The 17,410-nt window shown below is 46.8% G+C and overlaps 1 protein-coding gene across 1 annotated transcript; it reads right to left on the reverse strand.

Annotated features, from left to right (window-relative positions):
- Positions 1 to 1,331: 1,331 nt before the first annotated feature.
- znf687b (zinc finger protein 687b) lies at positions 1,332 to 17,295 on the reverse strand. Its single transcript, XM_080010086.1, has 10 exons — positions 17,216 to 17,295; positions 14,023 to 16,373; positions 12,506 to 12,762; positions 11,581 to 11,765; positions 8,592 to 8,768; positions 8,345 to 8,507; positions 7,562 to 7,936; positions 7,097 to 7,197; positions 5,530 to 5,617; positions 1,332 to 3,065 (listed from the first exon to the last, which is right to left on the reverse strand). Exons 2-10 carry the CDS (start codon positions 16,358 to 16,360, stop codon positions 2,445 to 2,447), a joined length of 4,305 nt encoding a protein of 1,434 aa, XP_079866212.1. The 5' UTR covers positions 16,361 to 16,373; positions 17,216 to 17,295; the 3' UTR covers positions 1,332 to 2,444.
- Between the last annotated feature and the right edge of the window lie 115 nt (positions 17,296 to 17,410).

A 17,410-nucleotide genomic window follows, 5' to 3' on the forward strand; every position in this document is an offset into this window, starting at 1 on the left:
AACACACATTATATTGTTGGCAAAACCAACGCAGTTTGTTATTTTCTTAACTATACACTTTTTCTGCAGGCGTCCATGTTTTTTTTATTCCGGATTGAGGCATTGTAACATCATATCCTTGCAGCGTTTATTCAAAATATTAACGTGTTATTACCGATTTTTAGATTTGATTACCTAATATTGTGTATTGCCCTTATTAGCTAATATTATCTATCACTGGCCTGCATGACTTTAAAGGACAGGACAGGACAGGGGCCAGTAAATTGAAACGGCTTCCTACAGAAATCCCCAGAAGTGACAGCCATAAATTATTAACAAATAACTGATTGTAGCCCCGGAAGTTAAGTGTTTCAAGCGCTTCTGAAAACAACTGGAGTCTTTTCAAGTGTAGTGAGCGAGTCAAATGGCTGAATATAGGAAGTGTCCTCCACCTAAAAACCTTTTTGTGAGCGGTCACTTCTGTTTACTTTTGCTCTTTGTTATTGATGCTAACTGGTAGCCTAATGAGAGCGCTTTGGTGGAGGCTAAAAACCACTTTCCATTTGGAGAACATTTGAGGAGGAAAACATGATATCGAGTTGGCTGGAGGTGATCTTTAAGTATATGCCGAAGCAGTTGTTTGGGTCTTGACTGGTGGCATATAACATTTCTGGGGATTTCTGTAGGAAGCCGTTTCAATTTATTGGCCCCTGTCCTGTCCTGTCCTTTAAAGTCATGCAGGCCAGTGATAGATAATATCAGCTAATAAGGGCAATACACAATATTAGGTAATCAAATCTAAAAATCTGTAATAACATGTTAATATTTTGAATAAACGCTGCAAGGATATGATGTTACAATGCCTCAATCCGGAATAAAAAAAACATGGACGCCTGCAGAAAAAGTGTATAGTTAAGAAAATAACAAACTGCGTTGGTTTTGCCAACAATATAATGTGTGTTTAAGCACACCAGTGGTGGTATTCAAACTTCATGGCCGAGCCCTTTGAGGATTTCAAGGAATGGAAATCCCAAAAAGTACAAAAAATGTCGCAGGCAAACTACGGTAGTTTATAGTAAACCAGGTTGATTTTTTATTCCCTGTTCACAGAAAGGTGTACAACTAATGAAAATAAATTACATTCAAATATTACCATAACCATTTACAAGCTTTAAATAAACATATTTAAGGAAATGTGATTGGTCAAATTAGTGCTTAAAATGTATAGTAAAGGCCTGCTTTTATTTTCTCACGCCCCCCCTTGTAATTCCTCTACACCCCTGCAGTTTCGATACCACTGTATGCAAATGGTTATTTATTAATAGAAATGAACACGCTCCGTTAGCCATGCCTTTTTCTCTTTCACATTTATTTTGAAACGGCACAAAAAGTGTATGGCATTTCAGCAAGCAGACCACAACCATAGAAAAAAAAAAATGACATGGATTTCCACTATTGAGCTATATAAATATGATATGACATATATATAAAAAGATGCAAACAAACAAAACAAATATCTATCTATAGGCCTCCTTCTGGCTGTTTTTAAACGTACAAAAGGAAAAAGTGAGAACAGCAAGCATAGAAAAAAGAACCGTCTCTGAGATAAACGTTTGTATTCATGGACATTAAGACGACACAGATCCCCCCCCAAAATTCTCCCTCTGCTTTCTAATTACAACGTATAGCTACCTCTGGATGGGCGGGTCAGGGGACTTTTTTTTTTTTGTTTCAAATCGTTTTTGGGGAGATAAAAAGGGGTACAGTACAAGTACAAATACTATACGTATTCACATTTTCATAGCAAGTAACTAAAACGAGTATGTTTCTTTTAGTGTAATATGTATTTACAGCACGTAGCCCCAACTCCCTTTGCTCTAGTTCCGTTTCATAACAGGCGCTTCATTCAGACCGTGTCGGAAACGGGGAATTTAGGAAATCCCGTATCCTTGTTCTCTAACGAAATGCACTGAGGCCTACGTCTCGTCTCTCTCTACTTCTACCGTTGCAGCCAGTAGTTAGGATTTGACGCAACATATACACACACACACACACACGAATACCAACAGCAGTAATGCTCCTTTTTTTAATATATATAAATAAATAGAATATTGTTGCAACATAAAAATCAGTGTCTAAATTCTCCAAACGCACGTTTATTTAAAATTTTTTGGGCTTCAGATGCCGACGGTCCAAAAAAAACAACATTGCTATGAGAAGTGGGGATCAGCCTGTTGTACGTGAATAGAGCTGAGAGAAGTTCGACTGGGAAACAAACAAACCAATAGGACGCTCAGTGCAAAGTGGGAGCGATGGACATGGCAACGTGGCCAATGCCGCTTTGTTTGGGGAACTGTCCACTGCTCTTCCTCTCCCAACGTGCAGCCACAGTGTCGCTGGGAGAAGAACCAAACAAAGTGCACGGAACACGGAGCGGCTCCTCCTCCGCCCCCCCCCATCCCCCTCTACTGGGGCTTGTCCGTCTTGTGGGCGGTGATGAAGGCCATGCCGTGGGTCCGGAAGTGTGTGTTGAGGTCGGAGGCCTTGTCGAACCGGCGTCCACAGACCTTGCAGCCCAGTCCGTCGCCCTCGCCCTCCTCCCCCGCCTGGCCCTGCGGCGAGGGGGAGGAGGGCGAGCCGTCAGGGGAGCGGGCGAGGGCCCGTGGCGCCCCGCGCTCCCCATCGTCCCGCACGCGGTGCGTGATGAAGCGGTGGCGTCCCAGCGAGCCAACCGAGGCGAAGCAGACGCCGCAGGTGAGGCACTGGAAGGAGGCGGTGTCGGCGCGGTGCAGCGGGAGGTGGCGCTGGAAGGCGGCGCCGTCCTCCGTGGAGAAGCCACAGGGGACGCAGCGGAACATGCTGTCCTCCTCCTCAGGCTCCGCCGGGGGAGGGGGAGGCGGCGCGGGACCACGGGGTCTCTTGGCCGGCGCGCCGCCGCTGCCCCCCTCCTCGCCCTCCTCCCCTGGGGGAGTATCCTCCTCGTCGCCCGTCCGGCCCGCTGGTGCTACGCCCTCCCCGTCCTGCTCTGAGGAACTGCTGGGGGCCTCACCGCCGCCTGCTGAGCGCTTCCTTTTCTGGGGGGGAGCCTGGTGGAGGAAACCGAGAAGACTGAGAGAGCTGGTTCTGAGTAAGATGTACTGTTTTTGGAAACACGGCAGAGGAGGGGTCTCTAAGCATTGGCCTAGGGCCCACATGTGGCCCCCGGGTGCTTGGACTTTGAGAGCTATGCTGTGGATTAAAAACACAATGCCTCACAGTCCATGTCTCTTCCACATCACCAAATATCTCACTACATTTTAATAGTCAGGGGAATTAAGCCCAAAAAAGGGCCCAACTTGTTACACGGTGGACAGAACTGGATAGACACTCTTTAGGATATCTCAGAAGATGTCCAAAAATTCAGACCCAGGCTTTTTAGAAGGGAAAGGCGCCTGACGAGCATGATATTCGAATAGTGATCATTGTTGGTCAGTATTGACAGCTTGCCAAAGACTACCCAAATATCGACCTCTGAGTTGCTTTTGGTGTGGGGCAAAACCTCCAGAAAATGCATCATAAACCAGATGTCTGAAAGCTATCCAGTCCGTACATTCTCCTGAAAAATATGGATGGACCAAAGTAGCTGATTCGTGGACAACTTTATGGACACTCTTGCCAGAAGCTACCATGGTTTGTAGAGGACTCCTAAAGTGTGTCTGCAGAACTGAGCCCCTCTGTTCTCGAAAGTGTTGATGCCGGAAAGCCAGGTTACCTTGCACAGTTTTACGCCAAATGTGCTGGAACATGTGAACTGGTTCATAGGAGTCACTACAGTACTAGACTGTCCACTTGGGTGCATCAGAGGTCAATTGCCAACTGTTTAGACAGCCATTTGGAATTTGTTGAAAAGTTTTTGGCGACACCCGTTCTCGGATATATTAAGATCACTAAATGTACTTAGCAAATTATATGCTTTTATGAGGTATTTTCTGTGCCTTATGTCAATTGCTAACTGTTTAGGCGGCCATTTGGAATTTGTTCAATAGCTCACTTCCTAAATATTTTTTGGGCACCCCCTCTAAGATGTCTTATGTGACCCACCACAGCAAAAGCCGCCATCTTACACATTTTTAAAATCGCCAGGAGCAGCCAAATAAGTTGAAAAAAAATCTTTCTTGAAGGACAAAAATGTTGTTTTTTTTTGTTTTTTTTATCTCAACGTATTTTCAAAACCGAGTTTGATTTATAAATAGTAGAAAAATGTTAAACCGTGGAGTTGAATATTCCCATTAGATTACATGGGGAAACGCAGTTCACTTACCGAGACGCAGAACAGCGCTAAACGCCGATCGATGGTTTCCTTTAAAGCGAGCGTCCAGGTCCAAGATCATTCATCCATATTCCATGTGATATGAAGTCACAATGTGAAACCGTTTCGGCATCGCTGCTGTTCTCCATGTCCAGCGACATGGAGAACAGCAGCGATGCCGAATCTGATATTATCCCGGACTTGGAGGACATTTCAAACAGCGGATTTCAAACTTAATGTGACGATGAAACAGTATATTTTAAAGAACCAACGGAAGAGACCGACGATATGGCCACTGTTGTTACAATGGAAGAAGTTCATGACGTGATGAAGTCCGTTGAGGTTGGTGACAGATTTTCAGATTTTCTGAGACCAATAATATTGCTCGACTCTACATTTTGTTGTGTTGTCCATACTTTTAAACTCCAAAATAATTCAAATTTTATAAAACATGTATATTCTTACTGTTAAATAAACAAAATTAGTTGTGTGTTGTTGAGCTGTTCATGATTGGCCCATTCAGAAGTATGTTAATGAGCCACGAACCTAGTGTGGGTAAAACCTTGAATGTGATTATCTCAGAAACACGGTTTGCCACACCCTTATCATTAACAAGTCATAGCTTAAATTGAATTTGCTCGATTTGCACAAGTGACACCTTGTTTGGAAGCTCTGATTCTCCACTTTCAAATGATGCACTTCCAATGAATTTTCTTTTTTTCCAAAATGCACCAAATGACCCTAAAGTACGTAAGGTGGGTCATATATGTATCAAATTTTATGCTTCTATCCGCCGCGTAACAACTTTTCGCATAATTCCCCTTGGTATAAGCAAATTTAGCTTTAGAGCCATTACATTCTATTCAAAACAATGGTTTTCACATCACGTCTGATGTAAAACAAAAGTTTTTAGGCCAACGGAACCCTTCACAACAAGTTAGTTAAAAAAAAATACATAATTGTAAGTAGTTTCTCATTGTTTTCCTTTCCCTCCATAGTTGGTAGCTATAAATAACAAAGCCCCTTCCACACATAGTTCCCGGTAAATTACAGGGATAACTGTTCAGATGTTAACTATGCACACATGCAGCTACACATGTTGGCGGGGGTTGCCGAGCGACAGACGCTGGAGCAGCAGAGGACACTTGCACACACTCATTCACTTGCACAAACAAAGAGTATGTACGTGGACGTAGCACGCAACATTTTTATATATAAAAAAAATATTTTCTGCTGAAACACTGTTTGTACAGTATACTGACCTGTCCATCCGTGGTTCTGTGATGGAGTCGAACGTGCTTGTCCAGTAACAAGCGGCTGCCGAAGGTGCGCTTCCCTTCTGTGCAAAATCTGAAAAATATTTATATACACAAGTGCAGGGAAACCTTCGTAAATGTTCCTAATTCTGCACTTTAATGGCGGATACACAGACACAGATTAGGCCTAATCTTACACTTAATCCCACTAATGTGGACTAACTGAAACGGCCCTTTCTCAGTTGTGAAATCTAAAATTAGAGATGTTCCAATTTCTTAAAGGTCTGATCCACCTATTATTGGGGATTTCATTCACTTGTATGTTCATAATAAAACATTGACTATTAAATGACTTGACAATTTCGTCCGATAGTGGTTTGTATCCGTGATGGAAGAACTAACATTTTCTTACCATTTGGTCTCATTGGGTTTATCTGCAGTAGGTCAATGACAAATACATCATGTGATCTGATTACCCTCACGTTATAGGACAGCTGCACATACGGACTACCGCTGCAACTTTCAGTTCCCACAGTAGTGAGATTGCTGATTGCTGTCTTTATTATTGTTCCTTATTCACTATGGAACAAAAATAGAACATGAAACTGTCCTGAGTTCCAACAAAATGGGACTGTCACCAAGTTTCAGTATAATTCAACCTGTAAGAGTTTTAGTAGAACACAACATAAAACTAACATGGAAATGTCAAGTTCAAACTTAAAATGATTGTTTCTTTCACTTTTAAGTGGAAATATAACTTTCTATAAAATGTATATGTTACTTGCCATTCCAAAGTAAATTGCAATCCTTGCAAAAAAAATAAATAATTGTCCATCTCTTCTCACTCTCATTCACTGGAAGTCCTCCTTCGCTCACCGTGCGTTAAACCAACTGTATCGACTGGTTTTACTGAGTGACTCGTCAACAACCAAGTCTCAAAAAAAGAGTCGAACCTTTCATCACCAGCGGAGCTTGTGCGCTAGGAACAACCAGAGCAGATGCTCCGCTGTAGTAACACCGGTAGAAACAGTCTGCACAATTTTGGAAGTTTGTCAGGTTATAATTGATCGAATCTTTGTTTTTACCTTGAAGAACCTCCAAACAGCAGACATTTGCTCTTTTTGAGTGTCAACTACGTTACATTACATTGTATCGGGTTTGAATATCAGAGCATTTTTACCAGTACTTTTGCACCGTATCGTGCGTGTTAATATGACCGTCACAGAATGGTTTATATCTGACCCCGATCGGTCGCTCACTGGTCATGGCCGTTCAAGCTGAAAACCGGCCGACGGATCGGGGCATCAATATCTAGAATAGTCTCAGACTCGCCCTAGTTTTGGTTTTAAAAAAAAAATCCAATTTTCAGAACCACGATGAGCGCTTATCTAGGTATTAATGAATCTTAAATGAAACCTTTTAAATGAATGGGTGTGGATTAGGCTGATCTGATCTAGTCTAGCACGTTTATATTCTGGACTCATGGAAGTAGAGTAGTCTTGGTCCTGATGGAGGTTGAACCCCTTCTCCCCAGGCGGTGTGGACGACACGCGTCCCTGAAGCTGCGACTCACTGGCAGTGAAAGACTTTCTTGTTTCCCTCGTGGATGACACGCTCGTGACGCCTCAGACTGGACGACGTGCTGAACGTGCCGCCGCAAATACGACACGGGAACTGTGGAACGCGCGCGCACGCACACACACACACGCACACACACACACGCACACACACACACACACACACCACAACGTCATGGAATTAATGTAAGAAACAATACAACTCAGGAAAGATGATTATTGCATTTCTTGATGTGGAGGAGGAGGAGAGCGGCAAAGAAGGAGGGGACAGAACCAAAGAAGTGAGGAAGAGAGTGGGAGAAGAGGAACATTATTGCATTTTGATCATGATTTGATTTTCTCCCATTGCTATGGAGCACTTTGAGCTGCATGTTGTGAATTAAAGGTCCTGTACAAATAAAGGTTATTCAAACATCCAAATTGGCTTTGGGTTATAAACGCTGAACAAAGAACTACATCACCTTTCCGTGCTCCACCTTGACGTGGTTCAGATAGTCCTCGTTGTCGGTGTAGGTGGACTGGCACTGGGGACATGTCCACTCGGAGAAGGAGCTGGAGCCGCCACCACCGCCGGGCTCCGCTGGGCCCGAGAGCGTGGCCGGGGCCTCGTAGTCCTCGTCCCCCTCGTCGTCCTCATCCTCATCATCTTCGTCGTCCTCCTCATCATCTTCCTCATCCTCCTGGTCCCGTCCCCAGTCCTCCCCGTCCGAGTTGTCCGTCTTCCCGGAGGGCTTGGACTTAGGGCCCGAAGGAGCGGATATGTTGGGCGGGGCGGAGGCCGGGGCCACGGCGTCCAACTGCACTTCGTGTTTCACCGAGAGGCCTCGGTGAGAAGTCTGGACGCCCAAGAGGAGGAGGAACAGACAAACAACAAAAATAAAGAAGTTAGATCAGTCAACCTCTTAGCTGCATTTAGTTTACAACAGCGGTATTCAAACTGTTGTGCGTGGCTGGCCTATAAAAAATAAATACACACACACACACACACACTGAATTTGATTCTTCATAGAAATAGAATGGCACCGCATTCATATTTTCACATCCCAAATCATCTCACTTCCATTCCTTAGAATCTGTACCTCTACTGTACTTAATGAGGCAAACGGCTCTTTTATGATTAGTAAGTACAACAATATTTCTGTCTTTGTTATGAGTTCAGACATGCATTATATGAACACATAAAGACAGATCCAGAAATATTGTTTGTAATTCCTAATCCAAATCAGTCCGTTCAGAAAACCAACCTTGATGTGCTCCATCATGGAGCCTTTCTGGGCGTAGAGTTTGGTGCAGTCAGGACATTTGAACACGTGTACTTTCTGCTTGGCCAGGTGAGTGTCAAAGTGCATGTACAGCAGGGGTTTCTGTGTGAAAACGGTGTCGCACATCACACACTTGTAGATCATTCTGCAAATGGAAGGCAAAGAATATATTTATTTCGGGCAATCCATCACAGAAGGCTCAAACTGCGAGCAGGAGCAGGGTGCGTACTTGGCCTGGCCTCCGGCGAGGTTGGGGTGTTGGGTAGAGATGTGGCCCTGGGCGCTGGGGGACGACTTGAATGCCATGGGGCAGCTGGGGCACTTGTGGAAGACCTCGCAGTGGGCAGTCTGGATGTGGGACTTGATGGAGTTCAGCCCTCCGAAAACCACCTGGCAGCTGGAGCATCTGCAGGGCACACATTTAAATAGGTCACGCCAAATGCCTAAAATGGAACCTTCCCACACAATTGTTCAATTAAGTTGAAGTAGTCCAATTATCCATATAATGTTACATTTGTTACAAGACAGACATAGCTCTCCCTACTCCCCTCCGCAAGCCATTCTCAAACAGGACTCCTACTTTACCCACAATGCAATCTCTTTAAAGCCACAGGCCCCATATATCCAGGGGTGGTCTTTGTGATTTTGAGGCCCCAGGCAGCCAGGACCAAAATCTATTAATAGGGAGCTCTTTTCAGAGGGCAAAGCTTAATTAGAATTCTAACTAACCAATTCAAACACTCTTCACTTTGTTAAACAAAGACAGGAAAAAAAGATTATGAATATATTAAATACTATTTCAAAAACGCCCGGAGACTAAGGCTGGTGTGAAGTTGACCTGGTGGCGTGATGGTTCAGATGCTGCCTTCAAGCACTGAGACAACCAAGCTCCATAAGACTCAGTGGCCCCAAGAGATAAGTTGTTGGTTGAGAACTTCTGTGTTGGAGGCCTCGAGGGTTCAATGCCAGGTCAAAGCCGGTAACACGAGTGCGTTGGAAATGGAAAATCAGTATGCATTTTAAGCCCTTGAAAATAATTATTTACCAAGTACTTGAATAAAACATTCAATTGAACATTTTATTTACTCTAATAACATAAAATGAACCAAAACCACCAGCCCCAACCCTGGTGATTCTTAATTTCCACCACTAGGGGAAATAGAGCGTCAGAAAAAGCACTTTTGAACCAACAACAACAGAGATTAAATAACACACATAGTACATTAGGATCAGAAAAGTGCAGCAATCCATCTTGCTGTGTAGTGAGTGTCTGTCAGTGAGTGTCACTAGACACAAGAGCCAACAGTTTTCGGAGATTTGCTATCTTGGGCACTATCTGTTCATCCAGGTTCTTGAGCTCAGCCAACTTCTCCTTGTGGATCCTTCTGATAGCATTGGACTCAGCAATGAGCTCTGCCATCTTGCTGCCAACTTGCAGCAAGCCTCAGCCTCGACCGCATCTCTAGCCAGGCCTTCAGCCATTTCCTGGATGGCTCTTGTACTCTTCAAATTGCTCCAGGTGCTCCTCTGTGACCCTTTCTTACAGGCCATGTGCCTCGGATTCCTTTGTTCTTCTCTTATTCTCAAGATGGATTGAGGATCTGGTCCTTGCTGCCACGGCAGAGGCAAGGAGCTCTCAATTCTATGTGCAATGATGGTGTCCTCCTGGACATTACAGATATCGACTTGTTTGTTGATGGAGAAGCCTCTCACTGCAGTCCGGCCATGAGGACCAACTGGGGACTAATACTAGTCCCCCCACAGTTCCGATTGGCCGATGTCACCGCAGGCCGGCGCGGGGTTGGACGGGCAGTGGGTGACGATGATTGGTGACGTCACAGGTGGATTCATCATGGCGGCTCTGCCCGTTGTGTATTTCCTGACGTGGAGCTGCTTTTCATTGTACTTTTAGTGTAACCGAGTTACAGCACAGTCTACCGGCGTCAAATTTCACTTATCATGGGACAAGAGTAAGGAGAGGAAAGGCTCTAGACCTTAAAATGACACAAGACTATGGCAGAGGATTTGGTGTCAAAGCCAAAAGTGTAAAATGTCTGGTGTTACCAGTGTTGTCCTGAGTTTATTAACGGATGGGACGTGGCATCCCTAATGCATATCTCAGTGGGCTTAGGCGTGCTGGACCCAGGCAGAGTGAAACTGAATCGGACCAAATAGAAAACCAACCAAAAGTATAAAACTTCACTCTGATTCAGAGTATGCAAACAGGGAGAACGCGACCTTAAACTAGAGTTGGGTCAATTTCCGGTTTTCCCGGTCCGGTGTGCGAGCCTAAACCAGTTTGATTGTATGCAAACCAATTCAACCGGCATTTGTCATTTGAGATGTACTGGCAAATTAAAAAGTAGCCTACATCAGCAACCTGTGCCGATGGCGTCACGGCGCTAAATAAAACTTGTATTGCATTCGTAATAAGCAAAATCACAACGTGATAACATAATATTATGTTTAATTTAAGGATGCTAATTCAGAATTTTTTTTCTGACTGATAGCCGACCCTCGTTAACCGATCATTAACAGTTATCAGACAAGATTAAAATGTACTATTTAGAATCGATGAAAGTCTGAGTCACAAACATAAATCCATTTGTCCAGGCATTCGTCCATACCGATATGGTGGAATTTTTTACTCATCCTCAAGTCAGTCAAAAACAAATTCAATGTTTGTGTCCTCACACAGAGTTCGCTCATAGCAACAGAGCAACGGGTCTAAATCGTGTCGGTTTTATTTTAGTCCCAAAAGTTTAAAAGTTGATGAAATGTCTCTTAGGGACGCGCAGTGTTTAATCCGTTTGAATGGAAGCGTGTTGTTGGGAACTTCCACACGGAGTGATTTCCTTCCACAGACACACCGTGAGGCAGGACTCTGTGGATAACAGGAAGTAGACAGCCACGTTCTAATATTTAGGATTAAGTAATAACACAAAACAAGTGTATCGGCTCTCAAAGCGATCTCCGTCATACGCATGTGCCTCCAGCCATGTTCAGACGGGGCTCCTACATTACCCGCATGCTGCAGTCTGCAGTTGCGGGCTTAACCATGACCCTTGGTCTGCCACATCGGTATACCGGTCCGGCTCGGTGTTTGGCTTCAAATCAAACCGGTTTGAAATTTTTTACATGGGCCCAACACTACCTAAAATAATTATCTCTTGACGAGCCAATTCAACACCAAAGCTCCATTTCAGGTGAGAACCTACCTGTAGCCGATGCGTCTGGCAAAGTGTAGGCAAGCCTCCTCCAGGTGGGTCTGGAAGCTGGCCTGCCGGGCCACGCCCCCGCACTCTGGACAGACGTGGGGCGCGCGGTGCTTGTGGATCCTCTGATGGGCGGCAACAGCGCACGAGTTTGGCAGCATCATGGGAGGCGAGCACTGAGTACATGTCTGGGAAATGGAGGAAAATAATAATGAAGCAAAGACAATTTAATTTCACACGCAAATCAGTAAACAGAATCAGAATGAACAATTTGCAAATAAAATCAGAAAAAAAGTCTGGAAAAATAAAACAAGAATTACAAAATGTAAAAACAGATTCACAAGACAAAATAAGCAACTACAAAAGAAAATTCAAATATATAAATATTTATACACAATGTACAAAAAAATTGCACAGGACAAGTAAAATTAAAAAAGGCACCAGCTGGGACGAAGTGGCATTATGGCTGTTTGTGTTGTTACAGGCATAAATTGGATGATGATGTCACAAATCGCCCCTCTCCACCACCCCAGTGCCCATTCAGATTAATTATAAATTCACTGTTTATTTCATACAAAATTGTATAGGATATTAGTTTATGTATATTTAATTTTTGGACACCTATAATTTTCTTTTTGGTATTTTTCATTTTGGTCTAATTTTATTTTATTTCTTTTACTGTTTTTGTTAGATTATATTTGTCATGAGATATATTGTATTTTTTTTTCCAATTATCCCATATATATTGCTATTTTCTCTTTTATATTTTTATTGTATTTATTTATTTATTATTACTTTGCTACTGTTTTGATGAGTGCTGTTTGGATAAATAAAGTACCTTCACAAATCTATTCATCCATCTCTCTCTATCTACCAAACATTAGCATTTTGTTATTAGAAAAGATTATAACAAGTACAGTAGACTCACTGAGTTGGGAGCCGCTCTGATCTGCTGGAAGTGTGTGACCAGCTCGGCCTTGCCAGAGAACTGCGTCTGGCACTCTGGACATTTGTAGTTGTTGTACTGCAGCACCTCGGCCTTCTTGCAGGGCAGAGGCATCAGCGCCTGCGGTCCCTGGGGCGTGCGGCGCAGCGGCCGAGGCTGAGCAGACGCCGCTGGAGAGCCGCCGTCCTTCATGGGACTGGAGCTGGCGGGAGCTCCCGACGTCGAGGACGGGGAGGAGACTGGAGGAGAGGAGGCAGAAGAGCAGAGTGAGCCTGGTCAGCCCAAGTACAAGTCAAGGGAGGATTCCAGGGGTCACTATTTTTTTCCATTAAATATGAAATTATTACTTGTGTTGCAAGACCAAAATTGGCCCGGGTTGATTCATCAGTCCCAGCTAAATAGCAGCTCTTGTGTACATCAGAACAACCTCAACTTTCACTTGGAAAATGACGACTATTAGTAGTGATGAAAGGTTAGACATATTTCATTTTTTTTTAAATTTGGTTCCGGAAGAGTGGCTCAATAAAAAGAGTTGTTCCATTTTCTGACTCGTTCAGTTGGTGGAAGGCACGGTGACAGAGAGTCAGAAGAGTCTCACAAGAATCATTTAATTCTGTCAAAATGGTTATTATTTTGGTGGAATCACAATTCCACAATCCTTGATCACAATCAATCACATTTAATATGAATTAAAATATCCAAATGCCTTGACTTTTTTCCCCCGGTGGACTTGAACATAGTCCTCGGTAATTATTCCCTGTCTGTGAGTCAAAAGCTGCTTTCACACATGAACTCCGGACGATGTTTGGATAATCAGGTCCGGACATTGTCCGGAGTTGCCCTTTCACACATGTAGCACACAACCGGAGATTGTCCGTGAGAGATGCGTTTACACTACCTGGAAATACTCAATATGGTTTAGACATCGGCCAGAGCCCGGGTAGAGTGTGCAGGAGGCAGGACGTGATGCAATGACGCCAAGAGTTTTAGCACATCCAAAATGGCGGACCAGGTGACCGACTTTTTTTTTACGCTGATACTCAATGAATTTGGACGTATCCGCAATATAAATGAAAGAGTGAATAGGAATATAAAGAAGAGCAGAAAGATCCAACCGACTCAGACATTTGCGTTAAAAAACCGCTGCTCCGGGTAATGTCCGGATAATTTCAGGGTTGCAGTGCATGTGTGAAAGCAGCTAAAGATTCACTCTTTTGATGAAGTGACGACTCCCAACTCTTGAGTCATTTAGAAGATTTGTTTGCTATGAAGGAATTGTTCATGTTGTTGATCATGTATGAACGAATTGTGCATCACTATTAGTAGATCATAATAAGCACAGTTCTACATGTTTCTGAGGTTGTTAGTATAGCGGTAGTATAGTGATGCTGTAGTGCCGTGAGTGTTTCATAGTAAAAACTGGAAACACTGCTCTAAGATGCCGATACCTCCCTCTAGTCAAGACACATAAAAAAACAAAACAAAAACACCCTTCTTACCACCGATGGCCGTGGCGTCCTGCTGTCCTATCATCTGTTCCACGGTGACGGGTCTCATGACCAGGTGGGAGCACTGCATCACCAGCCCGCGCTCCTTGTGCTCCCTGGCGTGCAGCAGCAGGCTGCACTTGTTGAAGAAGGCCAGCCTCTTGGCGCAGTGGTTGCAGGTCACCTCAATGCGCAGCGAGCGACGGTCGTAGTGACGTGCGAGGCTGCGCTCCAGGGCGAAGGCGTCCCCGCACTCGAGGCAGCGGTAACCAGTGGCGGGCAGCGGCAGACCCCACTCCGGGGGAGGAGGCGCCGACAGGTCAGGCTTGTAGCTGGGAAGAAGGTTCTTACTGTTGAGGATTTTGTTAAAGGCCTCCACGAGGCTCGATTGGCTGCGGGAGATGACGGCTCCCGTGCTGTTGACTATGGAGGCGGGCTTGTTGGACTGCAGCGTTCCGGCCACGATGGTACTGCTTCCTCCGTTCGCTGTCTTTGCGGTGGCGGTGCGCACGCTGATCCCACCAGCAGCCACGGAAAACTTGGGCGAGGAAGCCACGGCAGGAGTCGCAGGCAGAGCAGCAGACTTTGTGATGTTCACGGCCGTAGCAGAGACCTTGGTCTTGTCGGTGGCAGCCATTTTGTTTTGGACCTTTGTAGCGGCGGCGAGCATGACGCTGCTTGCTGCTAGGGTGGACACCGGCAAAGCGTTGAGAGCTTTGACTTTTTGTTGCTGCGACGTGGCGGCCTCAACCTTCTGAGCCTTGTTGGCTAGGACCTTGCGTCCACTTTGAGATTTCGGGTTCAATCCCTTCCCCGCCGCAGCTCCAGCACCCTTGGGCGCCACCCTGGTGACCGTTCTGGTGATTCCACCCGTGGATGTTTTGATGGTCTTAATTCGGACTTTTAAAGGTCTTGACGGAGCCCCCGGCGTCTGACTTGCCGGTCGACCTCCGCCTCCACCTCCTTCAGTGGACGCAGGTTTGGGCTTCCCTTCATCCACCTCCATCTTCTCTTCGCCAGTTTGTGGACTCTCTCCCTTCCGTGTTTCAGCTTTTCCGTCGACAACCCGGTCGATCCCATTCCCCACCTCCATTTCTTCTTCCTCCTCCTTGGGCTCCCGCAGGTCCGAGGGCGGCGGCGTGGAAGCCACCGCGGGACTGGAGCACCTTTTGGCGTTGACTGAAACGGTGGATTTGGGCATCTCCGGCTCGGGGCTCTCCGGTGAGTCCCTCTCCTCGATGACGTGCTCTGGATTCCTCTCGTCGGATGGCGGGGTGTCAGCCGAACCGGACCGCGGGGTGGATGAGGTGAGACTGGCGCCTGAGGGAGTATCTCCCATTTTGGGGTGAGCTGCGGCGGAGGTTGGCGACTGGCTGGAGGCGGAGTCTGTGCTAACGGTCTTGTAGCGACGGCTCAGCTGGGGGGGAGCGCAGGTGGGGGAGTCCGGCCTCTCCTGAATGATCAACGGGCCCCCCAGATCAGGATCAGAATCCTCTTCCTCAGACTCCCGTGGTTGAAATCCCGCGGGACCAGCTTTGGGTGCACCGTTGAACGGCTGGGATGAGTGCAGCGGGTGCGAGGATAGGGCGGACAGGGGTGCGGCGAGCAGAGGCTTGGAGGGCGGGAAGAACGACGAGGACAGCCCGACCGATCCGCCTGCGGCCAAGGGCGAAGACACAGCAGATAAAGAGGAGGACGGCAACGAGGCCTTCGCCCCGTCTGCTCTCTCTTGGCCAACATCTTGCTGCTGCTGGTGCTGCTGCTGGAGGAGTTGCATCTTCCTGGCACGGCCCACAGGGTCCCCGGACCCCTGCGCCATGAGGGGCTTGAGTCTGTTGAAGATGTTCCCGCCCTGCTTGTGAGACTTTGCCAAGCCGGCGTCGGAGGACACTTTGGGTGAGCTCATGGACCACGGCGCTCCGTTGGACTGGCCTTGACCCGGCGGCAGGGCGACCGGGACTCCGGACGCCCCAAAACCGTTGTGATTGAGAGCCTCCGATTCGACCATGCCCGGGGCGCAGGTGCCGAGCCGGGGGCCTGCGTCCACCCCTGTGATGACATTGATGGGGTCCGGGTCCACGTCGCCTCCGTCCACAGCCTCAAGACGCACTTTGTTCTTCACGATTACACTTACGATGGAGGTGTCGGCCTGCGGGTCGGCAGGGCTCGGCGCTCCCAGCGACTGGCCCACACCCACGACGCCGTCTGGCTTTCCCAGAGGGGCCCCAGCGGGCCCGTGGGACCCCTCCGTCTCATCCGGGGCCGACTGGATGGCCTCCTTGGCATCGATGTCGGGTATGTCAAATGCCGCCAGCAGGTCATCGAAATCGGGGGTCTTCATGTCCCCCATACCGGGATCAAATCTTGAATGGAAAACAGTGGGAACATCATCAGATGACACCTGGATGCGGCTTGCACAGACCTACCGTCCGCCCCACGAGGCCCCCCCCCTTCTCCCTTTACGGTCATACCATTACAAAATAATAATAATAAGATGGACCCTCTCTCTGCCTCTGCTGGTGCTGCTTATACACAGCTGGTCTGATACTGTGACAGATTTGTACTTAGAATGTAAGACGCTTTGGACAAAAGCATCTGCTAAATGACACCGTGTAATGCACTATCAGAGGGGGGATGCATGTTGACAAGACTTATCACTCGTGGTTTTGCACAGTTGTCAATTCTGTGTAAAACAACAACACTGCACAATGTAAAGACATAGGATGCTGCAAAACAGTGCTTGGTTAGCATGCTAAGCTAAGCTGCCTCCCAGGTCCCAGCACCGTTAGCCAGGCACCGCTAGCATCCCTCGCTGTATAAAAGCCCCTTTTCCGGGAACAGACTTCCCCCCTTATTTACTTATTCAAGGGTCCACAGCCCGAACGCGCTGTGGACTAATGTGCCGTTCCGGAGCGGTACCACCAGGCTGTAGCAGCGGCTCCAGCTCCCTGGTGCCATTATGTGACGGCTAGCAGAGCTAACCGGGCTAGCTGGTCGCGGAGCTCCAGCCAAGGGTCATTTAGCTAAGCAGCTAGCGCACGGAACGGAGCCCCGGGAAAGCCACTCGCCGTGGTCCGCTCTTGCCCCGGTGTCAGCGCGACGCCCGCGGGGTCGACGTGGCCACGGGGGGCGGGGAGGGGGCGGGTGGTCGGGCGGCTCTGTGCGGATTTTGAAAGGCGCACGGCGCGGATCCTCGCTTGTTTACCTGAGTGTGCCGTTCCAGACTCCGCTCCGAGCTCGAGTTTAGCCGAAAATGCTGCGCTTCCCGTCACGTGACCCGTCGGAATATTTAGGGGGAAAAAAACCTGGTTGGGAGGAGAGAAAAATAAATAAATAAAAAAATCACAGCTTGAACCAAATGTTTGGTTTACCAACGGTTTTTTTTAAGATAAAGGAACTT

Source organism: Zeus faber (assembly GCF_960531495.2).
Source record: "Zeus faber genome assembly, chromosome: 1".
NCBI classification, from domain to species: Eukaryota; Metazoa; Chordata; class Actinopteri; order Zeiformes; family Zeidae; genus Zeus; species Zeus faber.